The 25,983-nt window shown below is 39.6% G+C and overlaps 1 protein-coding gene across 1 annotated transcript in view; it reads right to left on the bottom strand.

The window, feature by feature from the left end:
- The window catches only part of LOC140200847 (short transient receptor potential channel 7-like), a 141,063-nt gene extending 120,865 nt beyond the window's left edge, over positions 1-20,198 (bottom strand). The window contains 2 exon segments of the mRNA XM_072264476.1: positions 2,630-3,407; positions 20,141-20,198. Of these exon segments, the coding sequence (XP_072120577.1) occupies positions 2,630-3,382 (753 nt within the window). The 5' untranslated portion in view covers positions 3,383-3,407; positions 20,141-20,198.
- Positions 20,199-25,983: the final 5,785 nt, after the last annotated feature.

Genomic DNA, 25,983 nt, shown 5'->3' with positions numbered 1-25,983 from the left:
CCAAATGACCTGACCTCCACAGCTGTGTGTGGCAACAAATTCCACAAATTCACCACCCTTTGGCAAAAGAAATTTCTGAGCCAAACACCTGCTGTACTGTGACCTCCAAAGCTGAGGTCTTCATCTTCTGTTTTTATCCACTGATCCTAGTGTGCTCAGCTCTCCCAGAATCAAGACTAAACTTCTCATGATTGCAGTGAAATAGCTTCAGAGGCAAAGTCAAAACTACACCAACATCTTTGTAAGCAGCAAAACGTTGAGAATTTAGGAAAGCTTATGTGACCATGTCCCACTCTCGTCATCTGGATTGTATTTCTGAGTATGCAATATGCACAGCTGAATAAAAAGATCCAAATTACGTGAATGGTACATGGACAACATAAATGTGTGAAAAAATTCATAAAAATTAGCATTACTGTAGAGTCACTAGGATGACGCAAAAGGTTCCAGAAGGATATCATCTGGGGAAATTAGATGACATCCAGGGCAAGAGCTGATTCTCATTGTTGATGAATGCCCAGCCCATGTTTTCCCAATTCCCACTAAATAGAATTGCTGCTATTGTCCTCAGCAATTCACATCTTAGTATGACAAATCAGACCCAGGTGGGTTCATAGAAACAGAAACTGTCAGCCATGAATGAATTGTTATGCCTATTAATGCTAATCCCATTATCCCATTTGCCTGTCTGTACTCCTCAACTCCTTTCCTATACGTGTACAAATAATTTATGAATATTGTAATTGCTTCTGCCTCTATTAGTTCATTACACATAACTGCTTCTGTGTGATCAAAAATTTCTGCTCAGGTCTCATTTAAAATTGCTCCCCTCCCTCCTAAATTGATGCCCTCTAGTTTTAAATTATTTTCTCAGTATAGTGGAGTCTATCTACCCTATTTATGCCCCTCAGTCTTATAAACCACCATATAGATGTCCTTCATCCTCCTGCGCTCCAGAGTGAACAAACCCCACCTATCTAGTCTCCCCAGGCCAAGCAAAACAGGGTGAATGTCTTCTCACTGTTATTACCACATCCTTCCTGAATTGTGGCAACTACAACTGTACATAATGCTTCAATTTAATCAAAGGACTCCTTTGATCAGACCCTCGGTGCTCACCACCACATTCCGCAATGACCGTCCAACAATCATTTACATCCAGATTCACTGCTGTGCACTAAATGCATCCCGACCTCAAGAAACTCATTTTGTCACCCTCTATGTCAATTTCCAATCCTGAAGCACCTTCTCTTTATCCCACCCACTCTCCAGGGTTGATCACATCTCAAATGCTTCAGTCCATGTTCCTAATCTTCAGATCCTGCTCCTCCACTCGCCCCAGTCCGAACAACTCAATTTCTAATCTCAATTGACCCTCTATATTTCCTCCTGCTGAGCTGATCCTGTTAGTAGTAGGTTTTTCAGCGTGTAAAGGAAGTGTCCAAATGCTACTGCCAAAATCTACAGTGGTAGAGACTAATGAGTGAAAGGATTATTTTCATGCTTTCAATTGCACTAGAGAATTTCTAGGATCACAAACAAGAGGAAAATCTGCAGATGCTGGAAATCCGAGCAACACACACAAAAAGCTGGAGGAACTCAGCATATCAGGCAGCAAATGTACTTTTTTTCCATAGAATTTTGTGCGTGTTGAAAGAATTTCTAGGCTTGCAAGTGAGGCCGTTGTACCATCAGAAAGAATTCCTAAAGACCTTAAATTTGCTGCACTTTGGGAAAGCGGTCTTTACAGATTTCAGGCTCTGCCACAACCAGGTCCAGGTGTGTTATTAAATTTGTAAATGTAGATCATGATTGGGGTAAATTGATGGTAATGGAGGGTATTTGTGATGCAAGTCCAAAAAAAATTAAAGACATTGGTATGGGGTAACGATAATGCAAAAGCTTTTGAAACTATGCAGTGCATTTTGAAACCTTATAGAACATAGCAAAACCCGATTGTGACTGGGCCATATCTCAAATTGCTTCCCTTCTTGAACAGCAAGTGCAAGCATTAAGCCAGCAAGGCTGTGTGATCATGCTATTTTCAAACAACAATTGAAGTAGCTTTAATATGTATTTATTGAGCGCTATAGGCCCTTGCGGCCTAATAAGCCTGCACTGCCCAATTACACCCATGTGACAAATTATCCTACCAACCCCTATGTCTTTAGAATGTGGGAGGAACCCATACGGTCAGGGCGAGAATGTACAAGCTCCTTATACACAATGGCAGATTCGAACCCAGGTTGCTGGTGCTATAATAGCTCTACATTAAGTGCTACGTTACCATGCCACCTAATATCTATATTAAATACCGTTACTGAGCACTGACAAGATTTATCATTCTTTGGCTTTACTAAGCTAACAATCACCTTTACATTTCATCATGGGCTGCATTTCATTGGAGCTTGAATGCCAACATTTTCTGACAGTAGTTGTGGCTCCACACAGTTACCTGTCTAATGTGCTATGAATCCATATTAAGAATTTAATCTTTAGTCTTGTTCACATGCCAGATTAGCCAATATGCAAAGAAAGAACATTTTCCACTAATGTGCACATTTCAATTTACATTTTCAATCTTCATATCAGGTAGCAAAATGATATTTAAAGAATAAAAGCTGTTTACCTTAAACTCTGTTTCTATATTGGCCAACCGTGCCAGTTCATTACTTAGTTCCAGAGCAGTAAGGACTGGGTCTTCACTTGACAGAGACAAATGGGCAGCACTTGCTAATCCTTTGTATGCATTCATCCTTGATCTGGAATGGCTAAAAGAATCTCGTTTTTGTTTCTCAGCACATTCGCTACATTTGCAAAAATAGTCATGGGGTTTCTCAATTCGTGCGCCCTTCAGTAGAAGTATATGCACAATCTCATATTCTTGGCAATGAGAAGCAAGAATAACAGGAGTGATATCTTGGGAGAAACGGGTACCATCTTCATCATAAGCATAGAAATCATCATCACGTAGTTCCTGTTCGAGAGGGCTGATGGCCAGTCGATGTCCCTGTGCAAAAGCCGGATGATTTAAAATTGCTTCTACTATCCTCACATAACCTTTGCTTATTGCCAAGAGTAAAGCATCACCAATCCGTGCAAGATTTTCTTTTTTTAATAGAAGCTCCGTTACTTCTAAATGTTCGTTTCCCACTGCAAGTTGCAAAGCGTTTTGCCCCATGTAGTCAACACAGTTGAAGTTCAAAGTCTTTGACTCCTCCAGCATTTTACGTACTACTGGTATATTCCCATATTCTGCTGCATCCAGGAAGCGTTCTTCTTCAGGGGTGAGGCTTTTACCCCTCTCGTTGAACATATAGGCTGGGCCTCGGATGGCCTGTCTCCTTCCTTTCTCACGAAGGGTAGTATGTCTCCGGTGCATGGCCTGAATGTTGCTACTGTCCACACTACAAAAGAGAAAGGATACCTTACAAACCAGGTATTGCATGCAATGAGCAATTTCATGCAAATTAAAAGCCAAACTTCAACTTAATATTTTGCAATTCAATAACAGATTTTCAGTGGATGAGCACTTCCAACTCTTGGATTCTAACTCAGCTGAATTAAACCTGATATGAAGTTAATGGGCAGAGGATGGGCCAGAACCATAATCTGAGAGGAGGATGTGTTCAAATTACATAGAAGGGCTGCAGTGAAGCACGAGGTGCATGGTCAGCATGGGCTTATGATCATAGTTCAACCTACTTCAAAGGTTCATTTTATTATCAAAGTATGAATGGAGGATACAACTCTGAGACTCATCTTTTTCAGATAGCCATGAAATACTGAAATAATTGACTATCTGGGAGATTCACCCATGGAATTGTTGTTTGCTGGCGCCACCTTGACCAGAAGCACTTCTGTTTAAGCTATGGATTCTGCTAGCTCCTGAAAGGAAAGCATGGACAATGATTTCCAATCATTTCAAATATCTTTATACTGAAGGTCCTTCATAGCTTGATTCTTTCAATTTATTCCAAAAGCATCAGGATTTAATGATGTAAAGTTTATTTGCAGCCTTACATTTTAAATCAAGGCCAATTAAAATTAAACTAACTGAAACTAATTTAAATGCATCAAGTAAAATGCACAACAAGTGCGATCTGGAATTTTAACAGACTGAGCAAATACCCTGCTTTGCCACCAACAATGCATTGCTATTAGAATAACTCAAAATTACTTACTGTCTCTAGTTAGTACCAAGCTCCATGAAATGCCAACTGCACATATATTGTATTTCATAACAATTTATCTTTCATCTTGTTTTTCGGATATGCACCAATTTGTGTCATTACAATTGATGTCCAAATCAAATTCTGAATGATAATTAAATCATTGTTGAATGGCAAGGTAGGGTAATATTTCACTTGAAGAACATATCTGTAGAAATGTGATTGAAGTTATTGAAAAACAGAATCTATTTCAAGAGTCTAGACTTTAATGTTACATGTTATCTCTAGAAAAATGAAAGCATTTCTTCCTTAGGTCGCCTCAGGAACAAGGATACTCACATTTTCAATTCAGACCCATCACACAAAGTTTTTGAAGTTAAAGTGAAATGAATTTCCCATCGTCCCCATATCCTGAGAAATGTCTTTACATTTTTTTTTAACTGCATGAAGGCTTTGAACTAAGCAGGGATTTTAATGTAATTTGGGTAAGTTTCATATTTAAAATGTTGGCACTTTCTAATTATGGCCTGCTTGATTTTTAACCCAGAGGCAATCTTGTGATTAGCAACAGTTGTGCTTTTCTTGTCACAGCCATAAGGAAGAAAAATAATGGTTTTACTCAAGACTGTTTATTCACAGTGAAAATATTAATATTCAGTACATTTTTAGAAATGTTAGTGTAGCTGGAAGATAAATATTTGCTCAATTTCTATTTGGTTGGTATCATTTCAATCAATTGAAACAATTCCCTCTTTACCTTAACTACATTTTTAGCTAATGCAAGATTACGATGCATTTTTCTGAAAAAGATGCACAAATCTTTTTCAGAAGAAAATTTTTAATTAATTTTAAGGATCGTTTTTCTGCTTAAACAGTTTCAAGTTCATAAAAGTGAAGTTCTGTCATAGGCATACATACTTTGGTTATAAATGTCATGAAAGATAGTTTCTTTACAGCACAGTACAAAACAAGGTCAAACAAGTTAACAGACTTAAATTAACAAATAAACTTCCAAGAACCATTTTCTTTCTTGCCGCAATTTTTAGAGACTTGAAATCAGGAAGGAAAAAGATAATTAAAGAAGGGAGGGGAGGAGAAGACGGCAATGCGACGCAGTATGCGCGGCGGCTCCAAAATGATATCGTATTTGTAAGTAGGTACCATGCATAATCCTGATTTGATGAAGACAGACGTGAGAATCACGGAGGAACATCTGGAGAAACTTCTGAAATGCCCGCTTCGCTGCCGCTGCTACTGTGCGATCGAGAATCTCCGGAGGGGAAGGCCCCAAGTCCTCGGCTTTGCCTGTTGCCGGGGCCAGGGTCGAAGTGCTCGGCAGAGATGGTGCTCGGTGCTGGAGGGCTGGTCAGAGGCTCGAAGTTTTCGGACGGACTCAAGAGTCGGCTGTGGTCAGGTGCTTCCAGGATGCTGCATCGGCAAGTTTGCGGCACTGGACGCTCATGGCAGGGAGAGTTTTTCTTCTTTCTACCGTCTGCGTGAGGTGATGGGACTTTTGAGAGACCTTGAGACTTTTTTTTTACCATGCTCGTGGTCTGTTCTTTATCAAATTACGGTATTGCTTGCACTGTTGTAACTATATGTTATAATTATGTGGTTTTTGTCAGTTTTTCAGTCTTGGTTTGTCTTGTGTTTCTGTGATATCATTCTGGAGGGACATTTTTATCATTTCTTAATGCATGCATTACTAAATGACAATAAAAGAGGACTGCGTGTCCTCATAATCTAATCTAATCTAAATCTAAAAATAACTGATGACGTGAAAGTAGTAAAGGGGAGAAATGGATACTCTTGAAGGAAATGTGGGTGAAATTGGAAAGGCAGCTGACAGGCAGGATCTCATGAGTGCAAGACTGATCGTCCAAAGGTGCTAATTAGCAGAACTAAAGTCCTTTCTTGGATGATTCAATTCCAAATCTCTCCTGTGATGAATGTTTATTCTAGAGTAACCATAGATCATTATATCCCTAATCTAATTAATAAATCTTGAGACTTGTTCTAAATTTCACAGCTTGTGGTGCTTCCAGGCCTTGATTGAGATTAAACAGTAATTAAATCACAAATAACCTAGTGTACAACTTGCCCAGAAATTTAAAACTGAACCAGTTTCCTCTTTTTAAAGAGGATAACTATTTCAATAGTGTTTGTTCTCACTGTTCAATTATGACGAAATAGAAATAATACTAATGTTTACTATTTATTGGAGTTTATTCCTAACTTTTTTGCATTGAATTAATGGAGGAGATACATTTTCCTTAAAATACTCATCAATCAATACCCATGCCTCTTGCATTCTGAATGGAATAGTTTACCAAAGCAATGCTAGTTCTGGACAGCACTAATTTGTGCAAAAAGTTAATATGCTTTTCAAATATATTTCTTATATAGCCAATAATTAAGATTTTCTAATTTTCATTCCTTACTGAATTGAATTTGTAACAGAAGCTTAGCTGTGACTGTAATATTTCCAAACTAAAGCATTCAAGTTAATGGAGAGTGGGCATATACATATTCTGCAGTTACATATTATTCATATGTTATTGCTCATATTCAAGAAAAGCATGTTTGCTTCAAATGAGTATGAAAAGACCACACTTTTCTAATTCATCTGTTTAAATATTACAGAATTAATAATGTAGCAAAGATGCTCTATTAGAAATGTAACTGCACTGTAAATCCTCAAACTAAGATTGACAAGCATTGTATCACTATCAAGATTTACACTCAGTGACCACTTTATTAGATACAGCTGTTCGTTAATGCAATTCAGTGGATAAAACCATACAGACATGGTCAAGTTCAGTTCAGACCTAACATCAGAATGTGGAAGAAATGTGATTCAAGTGACTTCTACCATGGAATGATTGCTGGTGCCAGATGGGGTGGTTTGAGTATCTCAGAAACTGCTGATCTTTTGGGATTTTCACACAAAACAAACTCTAAAGTTTACAGAGAATGGTGTGATAAGCAAAAAAAAAGTCCAGAGAGTGGCAGTTCTGTGAATGAGAGAAGTCTGAAGAGAAAGGCCAGATTGGTTCAAACTGACAGGAAGTCATCACAATAGTGATGAGCAGAAGATCATCTCTGAATGCACAATATGATGAAACTTGAAGTGGATGGGCTACAGCAACAGAAGACCACATGGGCTCCACTCCTGCACCTTATAAAGTAGCTAGACCATATTAGATATGAGTGTATATCCAATCACATTAGAAATGAGTGTATATCTGATCTACATTTAAGAAATCAAAAACCATTAAGAGGCATTTAGGAAATAAGCAGGATTGTTAATGCATTCAGTTAACTTGTGTTCTGCTGCTTTTATGTCATTTAAATAAGAAATGTGGTCTCCTAGACCCTATTCCCATACTGTTAGCAATGCAGAGATGTACCATAGTCTGTTGCATGGATTGGGTGGTTTTAGGGGTAAATAACACAGTTGATTCACCACTTCCTAACTATCTGCTTTCATCATACTTCCAGGGTGTTGCTTAGTTCCAAAGGAAGGGTTCTGACTGGGGCAGATTGAAGTATAGGGGTTTCCCAGGTTATACTCATTGAAAATATGATTGTATGCAAATTCTCCCATACATGTTCAAAACATTTTTCAAGCTATAACAGTTCATGGTATTAACAGGATGATATTTATTCAATTAGTTTTATTATGGGTAGTATTAGGGTGAATATTCAATGAAAAAATTGTACCAAGTGCAGTGATATGATATAGGTTTTATTGGAAACAGACACTTCTGAATTAAGAAACCTCCTGAATTACAGTGTTCAGGAACAGAACCTTCAATGAAGGGACTGGCTGTATTATTCCTACATTGCCTACATGGAAATTTGTTTGATTATTTTTGGTAAACATGATCTGGCTCATATTGTGGACTCCATATTTCTCATGCCAGATTTGGAATCCCCGAATGAATGCATGACACTGAACTCATTTGATTCAAGCACCCTTGGATTTCAAATTTAAGATGGCTGCCATGCTGAAAGAGGTGAATAGCATCCTCCATAGCACTTTCTGAAGTGCATCTTCCCTCTTTGTCCTCATTGTTTTCCAAAGCCAAAATTGAGGACCTGATGGCAAGATTGTTGTATCAGAGTGATTGTTGTATTCTCTGTCTGAACAAGACTTGGCTGTCTCTGAGCACACCAAATACAGTGATCAAACCAGAAGGCTTCTCGATGTAGTGGATGGATCAGACTGCTGCTTTAGAGGCGTGTGTGTTTAGTAATAAACTCTCAGTGATGCTCCAATGTGCTGGTTCCGGTTGAACTCGTGTTCCCCCGACCTTGAACACCTAATGATCAAACGCTGTCCATTCTGTTTACGAAGGGAGTTCTTCTCCATGATCTTGACCGCAGTTTACATGCCACCAGTAGCCGACTATAATCAAGCGCTCGTGATACCGCATGTTGCCGTCTCCAAGCAAGAAACAGTCAGGCTTGTTTGAAGAAAACCTGCCCAATTACCATCAGCACATAGCCTGTGGAACCAGAAATCCCAACACCCAAGACAACTGTTATACCAATATGAAGGGAACCTACTGATCTATGCATTTCAGTCAATTGGATCACTTGGCTGTTATTCTGCTACCTACATACAGGCAGAGGCTAAAGAGCAATGTACCAGAGACAAGGACAACAAAGAAGTGTGGGATTGCGTTGAGTCAGTGGACTGGTCTGTGTTCAAGATCTCATTTGAGGACCTGAATGAACACACCATAGTTGTCGCAGACTTTATTAAAAGAGCTGTAGATGAGTGTGTCCCAACAATATCACTCAAAGTCTTCCCTAACCAGAAGCCCTGGATGAACCATGAGATCTGAAATCTGCTGGGAGCCAGATCAAGGGTATTCAAATCTGGTGACAGGAAGTTACAAGAGGTCCAGGTATGATATCTGGAAAGCAATCCCACAGGTAAAGTGGCAACCTGTATCAATGACTATTATCCAGTAGCACTTATATCCTCAGTGACGAAGTGCTTTGAGAGGTTGGTTATGAAACACATCAACTTCTGCCTGAGAAGTGACTTGGATCTGCTCCAACTTGCCTACTGGTGCAACAGGTCCACAGCAGATGTCATCTCATTGGCTCGTCACACAGCCCTGGAACATCTGAACAGCAAGGATGCATACATCAGGATGCTCTTTATCAATTACAGCTCAGCATTTAATACCACCGTCCCCTCAAAACTAATCAATAAGCTCCAAGACCTGGGCCTCAACACCTCCTTGTGCAATTGGATCCTCTGTTGCCTCACTTGTCACCCCCAGTCAGTTTGGATTGGCAACAACATCTCCTCCATGCTCTCCATCAACACAGGTGCATTACAAAGCTGTGTCCTTAGCCCCCTGCTCTAGACTTATGACTGTGTGGCTAAGCATGGCTCCAATGCAATATTCAAGTTTGCTGACAATACCACTGTCATAGGCCAAATCAAAGGAGGTGAACAACAACATCTTATGCAATGTCAGCAAGACAAAGGAGCTGATTATTGACTTCAGGAGAAGGACACCAGAGGTCCATGAGCCAGACCTCATCGGAAGATAAGCAACGTTAAATTCCTCGGTGTTATTATTTCAGAGCACCTGTCCTGGGCCCAGCTTGTAAGTACAATTACAAAGAGAACACGGCAGTGCCTCTGTTTCTTTAGGAGTTTGCAAAGTATCGGCGTGATGTCTAAAACTTTGAGAAACTTCTATGGATGTGTAGTGGAGAGCATATTGACTGGTTACACCACAGCCTGGTATGGAAACACCAATGCCCTTGAACAGAAAATCTTATAAAAACTAATAGATACAGTCCAGTCCATCACAGGTAAAGCCCTACCCACCATTGAGTACATCTACTCTCATAGGAAAGCAGCACCTATCATCAGGACCCCTACCACCCAGGACATACTCTCTTCACTCTGTCACCATCTGGAAGAAGGTCCAGCTGCCTCACAGCTCACACCACCAGGTTCAGGAGCAGTCAGACTCTTGAACCAGAGGGGATAACTTCACTTAACTTGCCCCATCATTGAAATATTCTCACTACCCATGGACTCACGTTCAAGGACTCTTTGTCTCATGTTCTTGATATTTATTGCTTATTTTTAAATCATTTTTTCTTTCTTTTTGTATTTGCACAATTTGTTATCTTTTGCACACTGGTTGATTGCCCAAGTTGGTGCAGTCTTTCATTTCTGTTATGGTCATTATCCTATGGATTTACTGAGTATGAACACAAGATAATGGATCTCAAGGTTATATATGTACTTTCATAATAAATTTACTTGAACTAGAGGATCAAGCCATGATCCTTTACTATACAGCTTTGTGGCATATTCTCATGGCTCCATTCCTCCTTACTCAATTGCTAATGCTTCACAAGTGACATCTCTTACCCAGTTTCTTCTGCAGGCTCCAAAGACCCAACAAGCTCTGTCCCTCTTTTCTATATATCAATTGCTTGGCAAGAAATTGTGAAGACATGCATCACTTTGTATATGATGTTGTAATGTCTGTCTACGACCTCTTCCAACTCCACTAGGGAGACAACTTTCAATTCCTCTGCTTCTAATTCCAGACATTTTCAGTCTCAGACATTATCCAGGAACAATATCTTTATATTAAAATGATTTCAGGATGCAAATTGTTGGGGATGGCGGGAAGTTTACAATTGCACCAGAATGCAACTTCACCTTTATTCTGCACCTGTTATAACATTAGGATGCCCCTAGAGTATTTTACAATACCTTCAAAAGCTTTTTATTTGCTGTAATGTTTAGATCAAGCTCCTGTAGTGGAGTGACAAAAAAGAGACAAACATAAAACTGATGTTGGTTGAGAGAAATACTAGCCAATATACCATGTGAGCCTATTCTGTACTCGTTCAAGCATTATTGCTCCAGGGCTGTTGCCCTGACTTGATGGTAATTATGGAGTGATGGATACGCCAGGACTAAGGGACTGGGGTGGGTGGACAACTTGAACATATCTTCTCAATTGCAAGCTGGCAAACCTACAGTACTTTGAATTAACCCTATTCACCATGCTAGTTGTTGCACAAGTGGTTTATCACTTTATACTTTGGCATAGTTAGGAAGTCATTTCATTCAGGACTTGACCAGCTTGGTTGGTCATGGAGCTATTGACTGCTTCTTGGTAGTAAACATTAAAGTGCTCCTCTAGATCAAGATCCATGTTTTCCTTATTTCTTCTTCCAAGTGGCATGGAAATGAGGGAAAATAATCAGTTTCAAGCAACAGATATTTTTGTCCTGATTTGACATGATGCAAACATACACAGACACAGGCGAGGAACAGGAATAGGTAACTTGGCCCCTTGAGACCACTGCAACATTTAATAATATCTTGCCTAATCTGACTGTGTTCTGACTGCCTATTTGCAAAAAAAAGCATTCACCCTGTGTTTATCACAAATCTATTTACCCATCTAAAATATATTGCCTCATTTGTGTCTTAAGTAACCCCTTATTTTAAACAGTGACCCTAGTTTTAAAATTCTCCCAAGGGAAACACTCTCTCTGCAGTCACCCTTCAAGAACTCATCACCCATTCCCCCCAGGTCTAGATTGTACTACCTTTCCTATACAACATTGTACCCATTCCAGATACGAGTTAGATTTCTCTTCATCCTTACTTAAATATGATCAATACTGTGAGTAGTGCTCCAAATGTGGTCTTACCTATGCCTCATTTCAGTAGCATAATCTCCCTACTTTAGCGTTCAGTGGGCACGTGGCCAAGTGGTTAAGGCATTGGACTAGCGACCTGAAGGTCGTGAGTTTGAGCACCAGCCGAGGGAACGTGTTGTGTCCTTCAGCAAGGCACTTAACCACACATTGCTCTGTGACGACACCGGTGCCAAGCTGTATGGGTCCTAATGCCCTTCCCTTGGACAACACTGGTGGCGTGGAGAGGGGAGACTTGCAGCATGGGCAACTGCTGGTCTTCCATACAACCTTGCCCAGGCCTGCGCCCTGGAGAGTGAAGACTTTCCAGGCGCAGATCCATGGTCTCGCAAGACTAACGAATGCCTTAGGATTAGCATTCAGTTCTCCCTACTTCAGAGAAGATGGTAACATTCCTTTGGCTTTTCCAATTATTCGATGTACTTGCATAATAGTTCTTTGTGACACCCAGATCCCTCTGCATGTCAGCGAAAAAGCTTCTATTTTTGATGCCAAGACGGGGAATTCCACATTCTTCTCATATTATACTCCATTTGTCAGATCCACGGCCTGTTTACAATCTGCTTTTCTACTCATCCTCATGACATCAGCAAACTCAACAATTATACCTTCATCCAAGTTACTTACATAAATTATGCAAGACAGAGGCACTAGTTCATCTGGTACATCATTCATCGCCAACCAGAGAAGATCCATTTATGGTAACTATTTCCCATCAGCCGGTCAATTTTCCACCCAAACCATATTCTCCAGAAGCACAAGCTTTTATTGTTCATCATAATCTTTTCAAATGCCTTCTGGAAATTTTAATGCACCCATTGGTTCCCCTTTAACCACAGCACTTGTTCAATTCCCTTGTTACAATGTCTTCAATATTGCTTCTAACTTTTTAAATGCCAAATGTTAAATTAATCTGTAGTTTCCTGCTTTGATTTCTTCTCTTCATATAGTTGAGACTCCAACTCCTTTTCAACCGTATAGTACTAAACTGCCATATGTTGTGGAAATTTCTAGCTGGTGGAAAAGGGCATATCCAGATACAGTGTGATGAAGGATATAATTCTGTAATTGTGACAACAATCAGGGTGCTATACATATTGCTGTACACATTTCCCTGGATCCTGGACTACATAGGAGAAACAGCACACAAATAGAATATTTGACCCAAAAAAAAAAATCAATGTTAGATCTGTTTGGACTTCATCCTACTTGTCTTGTGTAGAACTGCATAATAGAATGCAACAACGTTTTTGCAGGATATGCCTTTCCCAATGGTGTTCATCAGGTGCCCTCACTGATGAGCTGACTGGCACAGGGGGAGATGGGGTTTCTTGACCCAGTCTGCAACATGTCTTGTTCACAGTGCAGTGTCATTTGGTACCATTCTCGTATGTACATAGCCATTGCAATTTGTGAATATTGATTTGTAACAAACTATTCTTCATATGTCATTAGAAATATTGTATTCCTGGTAGGAAGATGAACAAGCCTATAGATTCTCCAGGCAATGCTGATGTGCATCTCATAAAAATAACTGATCATCACGACTTTGGTTTACACTACAGATGGATTATAACCATGAACTTCATACTGAAAATTAAGCGCCATTTTACAAATGATTTCAGACCAAATAAATCATCCACAATATACTTACTTCAAAAATGGGTCACAAGTTATGAATCAATTTAATTAGCATAATAATGAGAAGTTGAGGCAAGATTTAATGACAGAATCGAATCTCGTGACAAAGATTTTCTGGAATTGCATAACTGGCACTTAATAATACATTTTTATAATTATAAATCATTTTAAGCTGTTTTACTTTAGGTCTATCTATTTCACTGCAAAATTAATTAACAATTGTGCTGGCATAAAAGATGCTGTGGTTAAACATCTCAATTATTTATAGTAATGTTCCTACTTGAAACCTAATTAAACTTCAAAATCAAAGCTTGGGTCCCCATTTAAAGAAAAATATAGTTGGTACTGAAGTGCTACAGGCCACAAAATATCATTGGGAGAGACGTTGAAATTTATATCTTCTGTACAGCTTCTGCACAGATCCAGCTGACAGGAACGTAGAAAATATGAGCAAACCAAATCCTCAATTTTAACACATCATGGCTGATCAGATGTCAATTGTATTGAAGAGTTGTCTGGCTACGTGGTAATCATTTGCTTTTGCCAGAATTCCTAACTGGTTTGAAAACTGATGTTAATAGCGAGGTAGCTTCTATACTTTATCACAACTGCTCATCTGAATCTATTAACTTTATAATTTCTCCCCCTCTCCAGTAAAAGGGGAATAAGATTATGGAGAAGACTTTCAGCTGTTTCACCCTGTCAAGTTTAGCAGAAGGACATTTTAACCCAAAAGGGTTTGTGTGCTTTAAGAGTGGACTCAAACGATCACAGGACAGGTTTCCGATAAAAGAGTCTCAATAAACTAAACAAGGAAGTAATTGCTGGGAAGCTTCAGAAATAAGGCCAGCACCTATCTTGCTTGCTCTACTTACTCTATAGTTATGACTGTGAGACCAAGTACAGCTCCAATGTCATACTTAAGTTTGCTGATGACACCACTGTTAGCTGAATCAAAGGTGGTGATGAGTCAGCGTATTGAAAGATTGAAAATCTAGCTGAATAGTGCCATAACAGCCACCTCCCACTCAATGTTAGCAAAACCAAAGAGCTAATTATTGACTACAGGAGGAGGAATCTGGAGGTCCATGAGGCAGTTCTCATCAGGTGTCAGAGGAGGAGAGGGTCAAAAACTTTAAATTCCTTGGTATTAGCATTTCAGACTATCTGTTCTGCATCCAGCACACAACTGCCGTTACAACAAAGTCACGGCAGCATCTCTACTTTCTTAGAAGTCTGCAAAAATTTGGCATGTCATCTGAAACTCAGACAAACTTCTATAGATGCGCAGCAGGGAGTGTACTAATTGGTTGCATCATGGCCTGATATGGAAGCACCAGTGGAAAAACCTATGAAATCAACGGCCTGATATGGAAACATCAATGGATACAGTCGAGTCTATCACAGGTAAAGCCTTCCCCACCATTGAGCAGATGTATATGGAGTGCTGAAGCAGGAAAGCAGCATCCGTCATCAAGGATCTCCTCCCTCCAGGCTATGCTCTCTCCTTGCATTTGCCATCAGAAAAAGCTACAGGAGCTACCAGGTTGAAAACAGTTATTATCCCTCAGCCATCAGACTTTTGAACCAGAGAGGATAACTTTACTCACCCTTGACTGAACTGATGCCACAAACTATGGACTCACTTTCACGGACACTACAACTCATGTTCTCAATTATTTTCATTTTCTTTTTGTATTTGCGCAAATTGTTGTATTTTACACTTTGGTCACTTGCCTTTATGTGCAGTTTTTCATGAATTGTATTGTGTTTCTTTGTTTTTATTGTGACTGCCCACAAGAAAATGAACCTCAGGGTAGTGTTTGATGATGTACATGTACTCTGATAAAAAACTTACTTTGAACTTTGAGAAAATTGTGCTGACAGACTTTTAAGGACCACTGCAGTCCATATGGTGAGCACTTCCACACTGCTGTCTAATGTTCTCCCCAGCAACGTCAATGCCCAAGTCAGGGTAGTATATAACTTGGAGAGCACTTAATTATGTTCTTATATGCCTACTCCTTTTGGACTTCTGGTTGAGAACTTGCCATGTTCCTTTCAAGATGCTCGACTCATTGGTGCAAAGCACAAGCTGGAGCTAAGGTATGTTAATGATAGAGCAAGTGTATGTTTAACATGGTCTCATCCGGTCATAGTCAGGGAATCTGTGTCATCTCACTCTTGTTCAAGAGAAATGTTATTAACTAAGTTACCTAATGAACTGTGGGAGAGGCACATTGCTCCAAAGCTCCATAATTTCAAACAAATTCATACCATCATAATACTGCATAAATACCTTAAGTAAAGATATGTAGTTACGATGCCTAAGACTTTTGCACAGTACTATATTGTCAACGTGGAGCGGAGAACAAGTTTGTAAATCAGGTGGGAGTAAAGGATGTTGGGAATAGCAAGGGGTGTGGGATGAGTGGCACAGTAGGAGTGTTGGGGCTGGGGGGGGGGTGTGGTGGGGCAGGTGCAGACACACCCAGCCCTGATACAACAGGCAAGGTCATTTGATTCCAAACAAGTATTTTATTGATCATTACAGAATGTCATTCTGGTGCTTCCCACTTCACCCCTTCTCCTTTTTCCTTTTCCCATCATGATTTCCCTCTCTCTGCCCCCTTCCCAATCTCAGTCCACAATAGAGACCCGCATCAGAATCAGGTTTATCATCACTCACATCTGTCATGAATTTTGCTTTTTTTTTGCAGCAGTACAATGCAATACATAAAATTACTACAGGGCTGTGCAAAAGCTTTAGGCACCCTAGCTATATATTCAGTATGTGCTCAAGACTTTTGCACTGTATACCACCACAATCTTGTTACTTGCTGATTTCTTTGGGATAGAAATAGCATAACACTCTTCCACTGATATCAGAGGATTTCAATAAGCAGTAAAAGTAGTAAACAATAATAAACAGTAGTAATATTGCTGCGAAAGATGAAATTGAAGAACTTTTTTTTAAAAAAAGAATGCTTTCACAAGGCCTGATTCTGAAATTAGAACATGAGATGCTGGTGCATGGCATCATTGGATGACCTTAGCTTTCTCTGCAATTGTTTTTGTGAAACTCTAGAACATTTTAAATTCATGTAATATTACCTCAAGGGTATAGGAATGTAATATTCTGACAAATACTACTTTTTTATGATAGTATACATAATTAAATTTTGGGGATTCTATTGTGCTACTCCTTTTAGTTCATCAAGAAATTTGATGAGCATATTGCTTCTCTGCTATGCAGGTCTCAAAATTAAGCAACAAATAAATCTATATAATGTGCATTTAAAAACACGAACATGAGGAATTCTGCAGAGGCTGGAATTTCAAGCAAAACACATAAAAGTTGCTGGTGAATGCAGCAGGCCAGGTAGCATCCCTAGGAAGAGGTACAGTCGACGTTTCAGGCCGAGACTCTTCGTCAGGACTAACTGAAGGAAGAGCTAGTAAAAGACTTGAAAGTGGGAGGGGGAAGGCAAGATCCAAAATGATAGGAGAAGACAGGAGGGGGAGGGATGGAGCCAAGAGCTGGACAGGTGATTGGCAAAAGGGATATGAGAGGATCATGGGACAGGAGGCCCAGGGAGAAAGAAAAGGGGAGGGGGGAAAACCCAGAGGATGGGCAAGGGGTATAGTCAGAGGGACAGAGGGAGAAAAAGGAGAGAGAGAAAAAGAATGTGTGTATATAAATAAATAACGGATAAGGTACGAGGGGGAGGTGGGGCATTAGCGGAAGTTTGAGAAGTCATTGTTCATGCCATCAGGTTGGAGGCTACCCAGACGGAATACAAGGTGTTGTTCTTCCAACCTGAGTGAATCTTTACAGTAGAGGAGGCCGTGGATAGACATATCAGAATGGGATAGACATATCAGAATGGGAATGGGACGTGGAATTAAAATGTGTGGCCACTGGGAGATCCTGCTTTCTTTGTAATGCATACTCCATAATCTGTTCTCTAAAAGGAAAGGGCTTATATTCAAACACTTTTGGGAGACTTTCAACTGTATGCGGACCATCATTGAAGATAAGCCAATTCAAACTTAGTTTTGCAGTTTAGAAAGTGTCTCACTGCTCATTCATCAAGGATCAGCACATTAGGATGATCTGGTAGATTGAAGAATTGTCTGACGAGGGAAAAAAATCTACTCCTAAAAATAAAAATAAGTTCTTTTAGATCCAACTACATGTTAGCTGGTTAAGTGACAACAATGGCCTGAGATACAACAGGTCTAACCTGAACATTGCTTCGTCAATCTCAATATTCCACATAATCTTGAAGCCAAGTAGTCCTCCATATCCAAGGATGATAGACCTTTATTGGTTATTGCACAACTATGAACAATGATCCAATGTTCAGTAGACAGTAGGCAGAATTTCATGAACAAGCTGGACTGTAGTAGAACTCAGATAAAATCCATTGACGGTTTCACATGCAGACAATATCCCAATCAAATAATAGTTCCATCAATTTAAAGTGCAGAATCTCAAGCTGAAACCACTTGTTTCTCTGCAACAATCAGTAAAGAGCCAATCTACACAGGTAGAAATGGCCTTTGTGCAATTTCCTTCCAATATTTGTATCATAAAAGCCATTAAACTTTAGCAGAATAAGAATCCATTCATGGATAAATTGCAACGTTTTGATTTCACATGACTAATCAAAGATTTTGATAAAATGAAAAGGTTTTGATAAAATATACCATGCAAGCTTGGCTCCTTTTCCAGAGTATAAAGTGCATTAAAATCAACACAGGCAGTGTTTCATCTCAGATTACCAGGAACCTGAAGTGGTGCTGAAAATCTTTAATAATGGATTTTACAGCCATGACTTGACAACAAAGACAGCATTTGCTCCCTTAGAGATTTTGGCATAAATTTTCACTAAAATGTGCATCAGCCAATTTGGAAGGTATATCTGTTATTATGGTCAGTATTCAAAAATTCTCTCTTCTTTAACCCCAGTCACTGCTAAAAGTAAAATGTGATCTTATGGCTAGATATTGCATTAGGAAGGCAAGGGAAAGGCACAACACTGCTCTCTCAATTGCAGACACATTTGTCAATATCAAATCACTAGATAATATTACAGGAAACTAGAGTTCAGTTTTGCCTTGATTTGATTGTGGTACAATACCCTAATAATTGTTTGTCTAGAGAAGCAAATCATACAGGGATATAGGGAGAAAGAAAGAAACCAACAAAGCAAATATTTGGCATGAAATTCAGTTGGACTACAATTCCAGTATGTTACAGTTTGGGGGCTTTTCATTTATCTTTGAACATTTAAGAAATTGCCAAGCTCTTACTCCACATCTGTGATAGTCAAGTGAGAGAGATTAGTATCTTGGGGCAAAATGTAGCTCTCAGTGGCCATATTGTATACGAAAACATATGGAAAAAAATTATACATTTAAGACTTGATGACTTTCCTATTTCAGTATTGGCCTCAGGAAGTCACCAAGGCAACACGTGTGGCAAATGAAAATGGCATACCATTACAGAAGGAATTTATTTTTGAGATTGGACAGGAATGAATTACAAGATTAAAACTACACATGTTTACCATCAATCCGTGGCTATCTCCAGAAGCAATAGCAAAGTCACTTTTGAAGTGTTACATTATTAAGTGTACAGGTTGATTCATTTTAATGTTAACAACGGCTCAGTATGCAATAGGTCAATGCTGTCTGTGGCTGGTTGATTTATTGGTAGGTACACCTAGAGGTCTTGTCTAATACTAGAAGGCATACTAAAATATTCATTACTTGCGTGGAGGGTAAAGCCTTAATAATCTCTTACTTCACACAGCAAGAGTTTTAAGTTAATAATTTTAGTTCGTGATGTCCCTGTCCATCTCTATATTTACCAACCTTAAATTAAATTTCATACTTGTCTAACCTGAAGCCAATTTAAGATATACTAGCAAAGCGCTCTTTAACTCTAGACGTGGTCTTTCGCGGACAGCAGAGCTCTCAATTCTCCTTCCTCCAGTTGCAGTACCGATGGTTGGTGGGGAATTAAAAGAAGCCACTGCTCTCCTCATCGAACTGATTGAACGTCTCGCTGCCGGCAGGGGGCAGCTCTTTCTCTTTCCGTACCACAGAATGAATTTGAAGGATTTACCTTTGAAAATATATTTCACTACTGTACTTAGCGCTTCAGAAACATTTTATTCAAACAAATATCAGCTAAAAACTAAGCCATCCCCGTGACTATTGGTTAGAATGAAAATAATAAAGGTTTTTTTCAGCGGTTGAAACAGGTTAGTGATTACAGGGATTTTCTTTATATTCAGGTTGTGTCCTTACTATTTCAGTTCAATTTTTAAAAAGCTTAAGAGACCATATCAAACAAGTTATTTTATTGTTAGAATCACTATATTCAAGTCATTGCAAAATAGAAAATTAATGAGAAATGTGATAGAGGTCAATGGCTTAAAGGTCTAGGATATTGTGTTGCGTTTCTAACAGAAAGGATCTGCTGGTAGCAGGATGCAAATAACTGGCAGAACAAACTTTAACAAGGGTTCAGAACCCGACCTACAAGATGTGAACGCGCCGAAGTGTGGTAGCCATTGACACTCACTCACCTGCGCTGCTGTCCCGAGTTGTCGTTCCCACCGCCGCCGCCGCCGTGTTGCTCTATCTCCTGGGACCCGCTGCCTGTATCACCAGGCGTGTGCCGCTCCTCACTGGGCTGCTGGCGAAGTCCGGACAGGTTGAGATGGCTTCTCCGGACCACATTATTCCTGGCCACTTTCATTGACATGGACATCGCCCGGCTTCGTCGTTACACATGTCCCGAGCTTCGGCACGTTTGAGGCAACTTGGCCGGAGCTAGCTCTGCAGCCCTCCAGCTGGCGGTAACAGGTCCCCGTTCAACCATCGCTTGGCATCTTTGACAAGTTACCCAGGAGCTTCCAAGCGAGCTTCAGCCAGGCTCGTGACGTCACCCAGCGTAACCACCGATACCATCGGAGTTTCTGGTCAGATGACATATTAAATAGTCAAATTAATCCTCAAAGAAACCCAATTCGGCGCCTCGGCACGTCAAGCACAGAGGGGATATTTGCATTTGTAACATCAACATGGTTGTGTTTGTGCCACTGTTGCAGTAATAATTGAAAACCATGCGCTTTTGGTCCAGATGTCCGGGTACGAGCTTGCAGGCTGGCTTGAGATTTTTTTTACGGCTAGATTTAATTAGTGACCCAAGACAGTGTTTTCTGCGATAGGCAAGAACATTGGCGGCGGTGTGAGATCATATTCAAAAGAAATCCCTCTTGTAGGTTGCCTCGTCAGAGGAGCGGATAAGCGTGATAAAATGACTGCTCTAACTTAAATCAGATCAGAATCAGGTTTACTATCACCGGCATGCGTCGTGAAATTTGTTAACTTAGCAGTAGCAGTTCAATGCAATGCATGATAATGTAGAAAGAAAAAAATAATTAAGTATATCAATGACAATAAGTATATATACATATATTAAATAGTTAGATTAAAACTGTGCAAAACAGATATAATATATTTAAAAAGTGAAGTGGTGTTCATGGGTTAAATGTCCTTTTAGGAATCAGATGGCAGAAGCTGTTCCTGAATCGCTGGGTGTGAGGTTCCTTGGCCCAGCTCCGCCTTCTGGGTGATGATATTCCTTCTCACCCCAGTCTGAATGGCCAAGTCCTTACTAGCACCTGTGACATTCCGTTCTAACACTCCATTGGAGGAAAACATTATCCCTGTATCTATCCTGCCAAGGTTTATGAGAGATTATTCTCTTCTTCAAAACTTAAGCAAGTAAAGGTCCACTCTGATTAATTCTGCTTCCCCCTTCTCACTAAAAATCCCAGGATTGAATCTGGTGAATCCTGGTTGCACTCTGATATCTCAAGTATGTCCTCCTCAAACTTGGAGACCAAACCTATACACACTGGTCCAGCTGTGGTGTCATCAGGACTCCATACAATTGCATCTTTACCTATGACCTCAAATCTTAATGTAATAAAGGATGATATATAATTTGCTTTCCTAATTGCATGTTATACCCACACTTTAATTCTGAGTAACTAATCTATAAGGGTATTCAGGTCCCTGTGAACATCATTTTTAAATCTCCCACTATTTAAAAATCTAATTCTCTTTTCTATTTGTCCTACCAAAGTGGATGACCTCACACATTCTATATTGTACTCTATTCACCACGTTGTGCCTCACTCCCTCAGCTTGTCCATGTCTCTACTTCTTCCTCACAGTCTTCATTTCCATGCAGCTTGACTGAGAAACCTGGACATGTTGCAACTGGTCACCTCATACAATGTAGATTGTAAACAGTTGGGACACCACCACTGATCCCTGTGACACCCCAGCATTCACTGTCCTTCCACCAGAAAAAGACCTGCTAATTCTTAATGTCTATTATCTGCATTTGCCCAGTATGCAGTTCCTGATGTTTACAATTTACAGATCCTGTCTGCAGTTACTGGTCTATAGATTTGCTATAGAATCTATAGCAAAAGAATCTAAAGAATCTCAGGGTTGTATGTGGTGACATGTATGTACTCTGATAATAAATTTGACTTTGAACTTTGTTTATTTTCCTTCCAAACTTTAGTCAATATACCTTCTCAATCCTATGTGCTCTAATTTTGTTTAATAACCTCTTTTAGAAACATTTTATTGAAGGCCTCCTGGAAGTCCAAATACATCACATCTATTTTATTCCCTTTCATCTCTTCTGGCAATTACAACCTCTAAAAAAGGTAACAATACCAAACATTATTTCCTGTTCTAGTACCCGTTTACTCTTTTCTTAATAAATCAGTTCAAATATAGTTATAATACTCTACTGATGTCAGAGTATATTGGTGCATTTTTTTTATTTTTGTCTCTCTCTTTCTAAAACAGTGGGGTTATGTTAATTGCCTTCCAGCCTACCTGCAGTAATCTTTTTGGAATCTATGTAAATTTGCAAGGTGACAATCAATGCTTCCACTATCTCTATAACCATCTCTTTTCTATGCAGGTCATCAGGTCCAGAGGATCTACTGAATTTCATTATCTCATTAATTTCTCCAATATTATGTTTTACTAATAGTAATTTCTTGTGCTTCCTGATTTTCTTTATACATGTTCCTCACTACTTCCAAGGATTTTTCATGTCGTTTTCCATAAAGACCTTCATAAAATTGTTGCTACACTTCCTGCAATTTCCATACTTATTTACAGGCTGAATATAAAAACCCCATAATGTATTCTAATAATTTTCTTTCATGCATCTTTCAAAGCCTTTACTGGCTGCTTTTATATTTCTTTTTCATCACGGTCATTCTTTGCTGAATTCTGGAGTTTTCCCCAAATCCCAGGTTGACTGCACGTTTTGGCAATCTTATATGCCTTTTCCTTTTCATCGAATACCATCATTAGCTTCCATTGTTAACCATGCCTGAACTACTTTTCTTGTAAGTTTATATATTTGTTACAAATGACATCCTCTTACACATTAGCCATTGCTTGTTAACTGTTATATCTTTTGTTGTCCATGACAAGCACCCTTTTGCAGCTCAGTGTAAGCAGAGATATGATTCTTGCATGATTTCTATATCACTCTTGTTGTGTATATTTCTAATTTCCCATTCATATTATATCTTTGTAATTTGCCTTGTTTAGATTTAAATTCCTGGTCTCAGATTAAAACAAACCACTTTTAATCTTGATGTTAATTCATTAAATTATGACCATTTTGCCCTGAAAAGCACCCCTAATACAAAAGGTATTAATTAACTCTTCTCATTGGAATATACCATTTAAAATTCCTAATTAAAGCTTCAACAAATTGGCCTAAGTAGCTATTCATCAAACATTCTCCATATTACTATTGCTGATTTGGATTGCCAAGTCTATATATAGATTAAAGTTCTTAATGATTATTGTATGCTCCTTGTTACACATACCTATAATTTCCCTTTTCATACTTTGCTGTGCCACAACTGTAGATAATTCCCAATGGTCTTCCCTTTGATGTTTCTTATCTCCAGCAAAATTGATTCTACTCTTTCACTTTCCAATTCTTTCTTTGTACTGCATTTAACTATTTCTTCACCGAGGCCCTCCATTGGTCAGGGTTGAGAACAGATGTTGTGTACCAGCTGCCAATGTGGTATGCAGGCCAGGGCAGTACGTTATGGAAAGCGAGATGTTACCCATGTAGCAGGCTTCCCCTCTCCCCACAGCTGGTGGATCCAAAGGAACAACAGTGACCGATGCAGTTTGGCAACAGCGGCATCACAGGAATTGTCAGTCAGCATTGAACGTAACGTAGGACTGCCTTAGGGACTTCAGCTCCTGTTTTTTCCCTCAGGGTTTACTCCCAAAGCTTTCCTCATGAGTAGATATATCCACAAGGCAACGGAGATTTGAGATCAGAGTTTTCCTTCCAGATGAGTTGCCAAGCTTGGCTGGCAAGCCCCACCTGCCCAAAGCGGCTGATTTTAAGGCACCAGTAACCCCCCTTTGTCCCTTCTTGTGTCTGTAGAAAGAGTTCTGATGGGCTTAGTAGCTAAGCCACACATGAAGGCCAGGAGGTGGACTTGGTTTTAAGACGTACACCATTGGGAGCATTTAATAGGTGGTGGGAGCTTATCCCATTACCGCCCCACTCCCCCGGCTATAAGAACTATTTCTTATTGTTAGGTTTACCCATCTTCCTTTCCCATTTTAACTATCTCTTCTAACAGTTAGTATATTGGAATATATAATTCGCATTAACAGTCACTTTGTAACTATGTCTCTGTCACACCCACTTATTTCTCATTGTGTCAGTAATTCATCTACCCTGTAATGAATGTTGCTTGCAATCAGATAAAGAGCCTTCAGTTTTGATTTTTTTAAAAAAACAACCTACCTGGTCTGACTCAAAAGTAATAGATTGGATAATGTGTAGATTCTTCCTGATGAAAAGGGTGCCAGAGAACGGATTTTCACTGCCAACTATAATTTGGTCATCTTGTGTAGTAATGGTAATAAGCAATGCAGACTGTTGTATTTGAAATTGTTTCCAGCTGTTAAGTGCAGGGAACGATTTTCACTCATCACGGCCACAAATGAACCATTTCAGATCCTCTTCCACAAGTGAATACAGTTCAAATTATAGTTGATATTCTGTTCATAGCAGAGATGTTAAATGCATTTTAAATTATTTGATTTCACACAGAGTGACTCAAATTGGCTGAAGCCTGGCTTCAGTGACTGTGCGAATGGTAGGCAAGGGACAGAATTGATCATTCCCTCAGCATTTCTAGCTACAGGTGATTGCAAGCACTTCACCTTTGTTACAAACTTGTCTCCACATTTGTGGGAATAGAGGTATTCCCAGCAAAGCTTGATTCTTTTTTTGTTGTCTAATTGTCTTTGAGCAATCGAACTGAAAATGACAGGACCTCGGGGTTTTGTCTGGTCTGTTGATTATGGAATTATTTAACTCTGCCCGTTGCATTCTGCATCTACTGTTTAACAGGTGTATATTTCCTTACAGTACAATCATCGAGTTAGTATCTCAGTTTTAGGTGTTGCTGTTCTACATTCCATATTGAATCAGAGTAGGTCTCCTAGAGTGAGGGATGAGGGAGGATGAATCAGGTCACAGTCACAGTCATAGTCATACTTTATTAATCCCGGGGGAAATTGGTTTTCATTACAGTTGGTCCATAAATAATAAATAGTAATAGAACCATAAATAGTTAAATAGTAATATGTAAATTATGCCAGTAAATTATGAAATAAGTCCAGGACCAGCCTATTGGCTCAGGATGTCTGACCCTCCAAGGGAGTTGTAAAGTTTGATGGCCACAGACAGGAATGACTTCCTATGATGCTCTGTGCTGCATCTCGGTGGAATGAGTCTCTGGCTGAATGTACTCCTGTGCCCACCTAGTACATTATGTAGTGGATGGGAGACATTGACCAAGATGGCGTGCAACTTAGACAGCATCCTCTTTTCAGACACCACCATCAGAGAGTCCAGTTCCATCCCCACAACATCACTGGCCTTACGAATGAGTTTGTTGATTCTGTTGGTGTCTGCCACCCTCAGCCTGCTGCCCCAGCACACAACAGCAAACATGATAGCACTGGCCACCACAGACTCGTAGAACATCCTCAGCATCGTCCGGCAGATGTTAAAGGACCTCAGTCTCCTCAGGAAATAGAGACGGCTCTGACCCTTCTTGTAGACAGCCTCAGTGTTCTTTGACCAGTCCAGTTTATTGTCAATTCATATCCCCAGGTATTTGTAATCCTCCACCATGTCCACACTGACCCCCTGGATGGAAACAGGGGTCATCGGTACCTTAGCTCTCCTCAGGTCTACCACCAGCTCCTTAGTCTTTTTCATGTTAAGCTGCAGATAATTCTGCTCACACTATGTGACAAAGTTTCCTAC

The sequence above is a fragment of the Mobula birostris genome, chromosome 7, assembly GCF_030028105.1.
Source record: "Mobula birostris isolate sMobBir1 chromosome 7, sMobBir1.hap1, whole genome shotgun sequence".
NCBI lineage: Eukaryota > Metazoa > Chordata > Chondrichthyes > Myliobatiformes > Myliobatidae > Mobula > Mobula birostris.
This window is presented reverse-complemented; position numbering and strand designations above follow the sequence as displayed.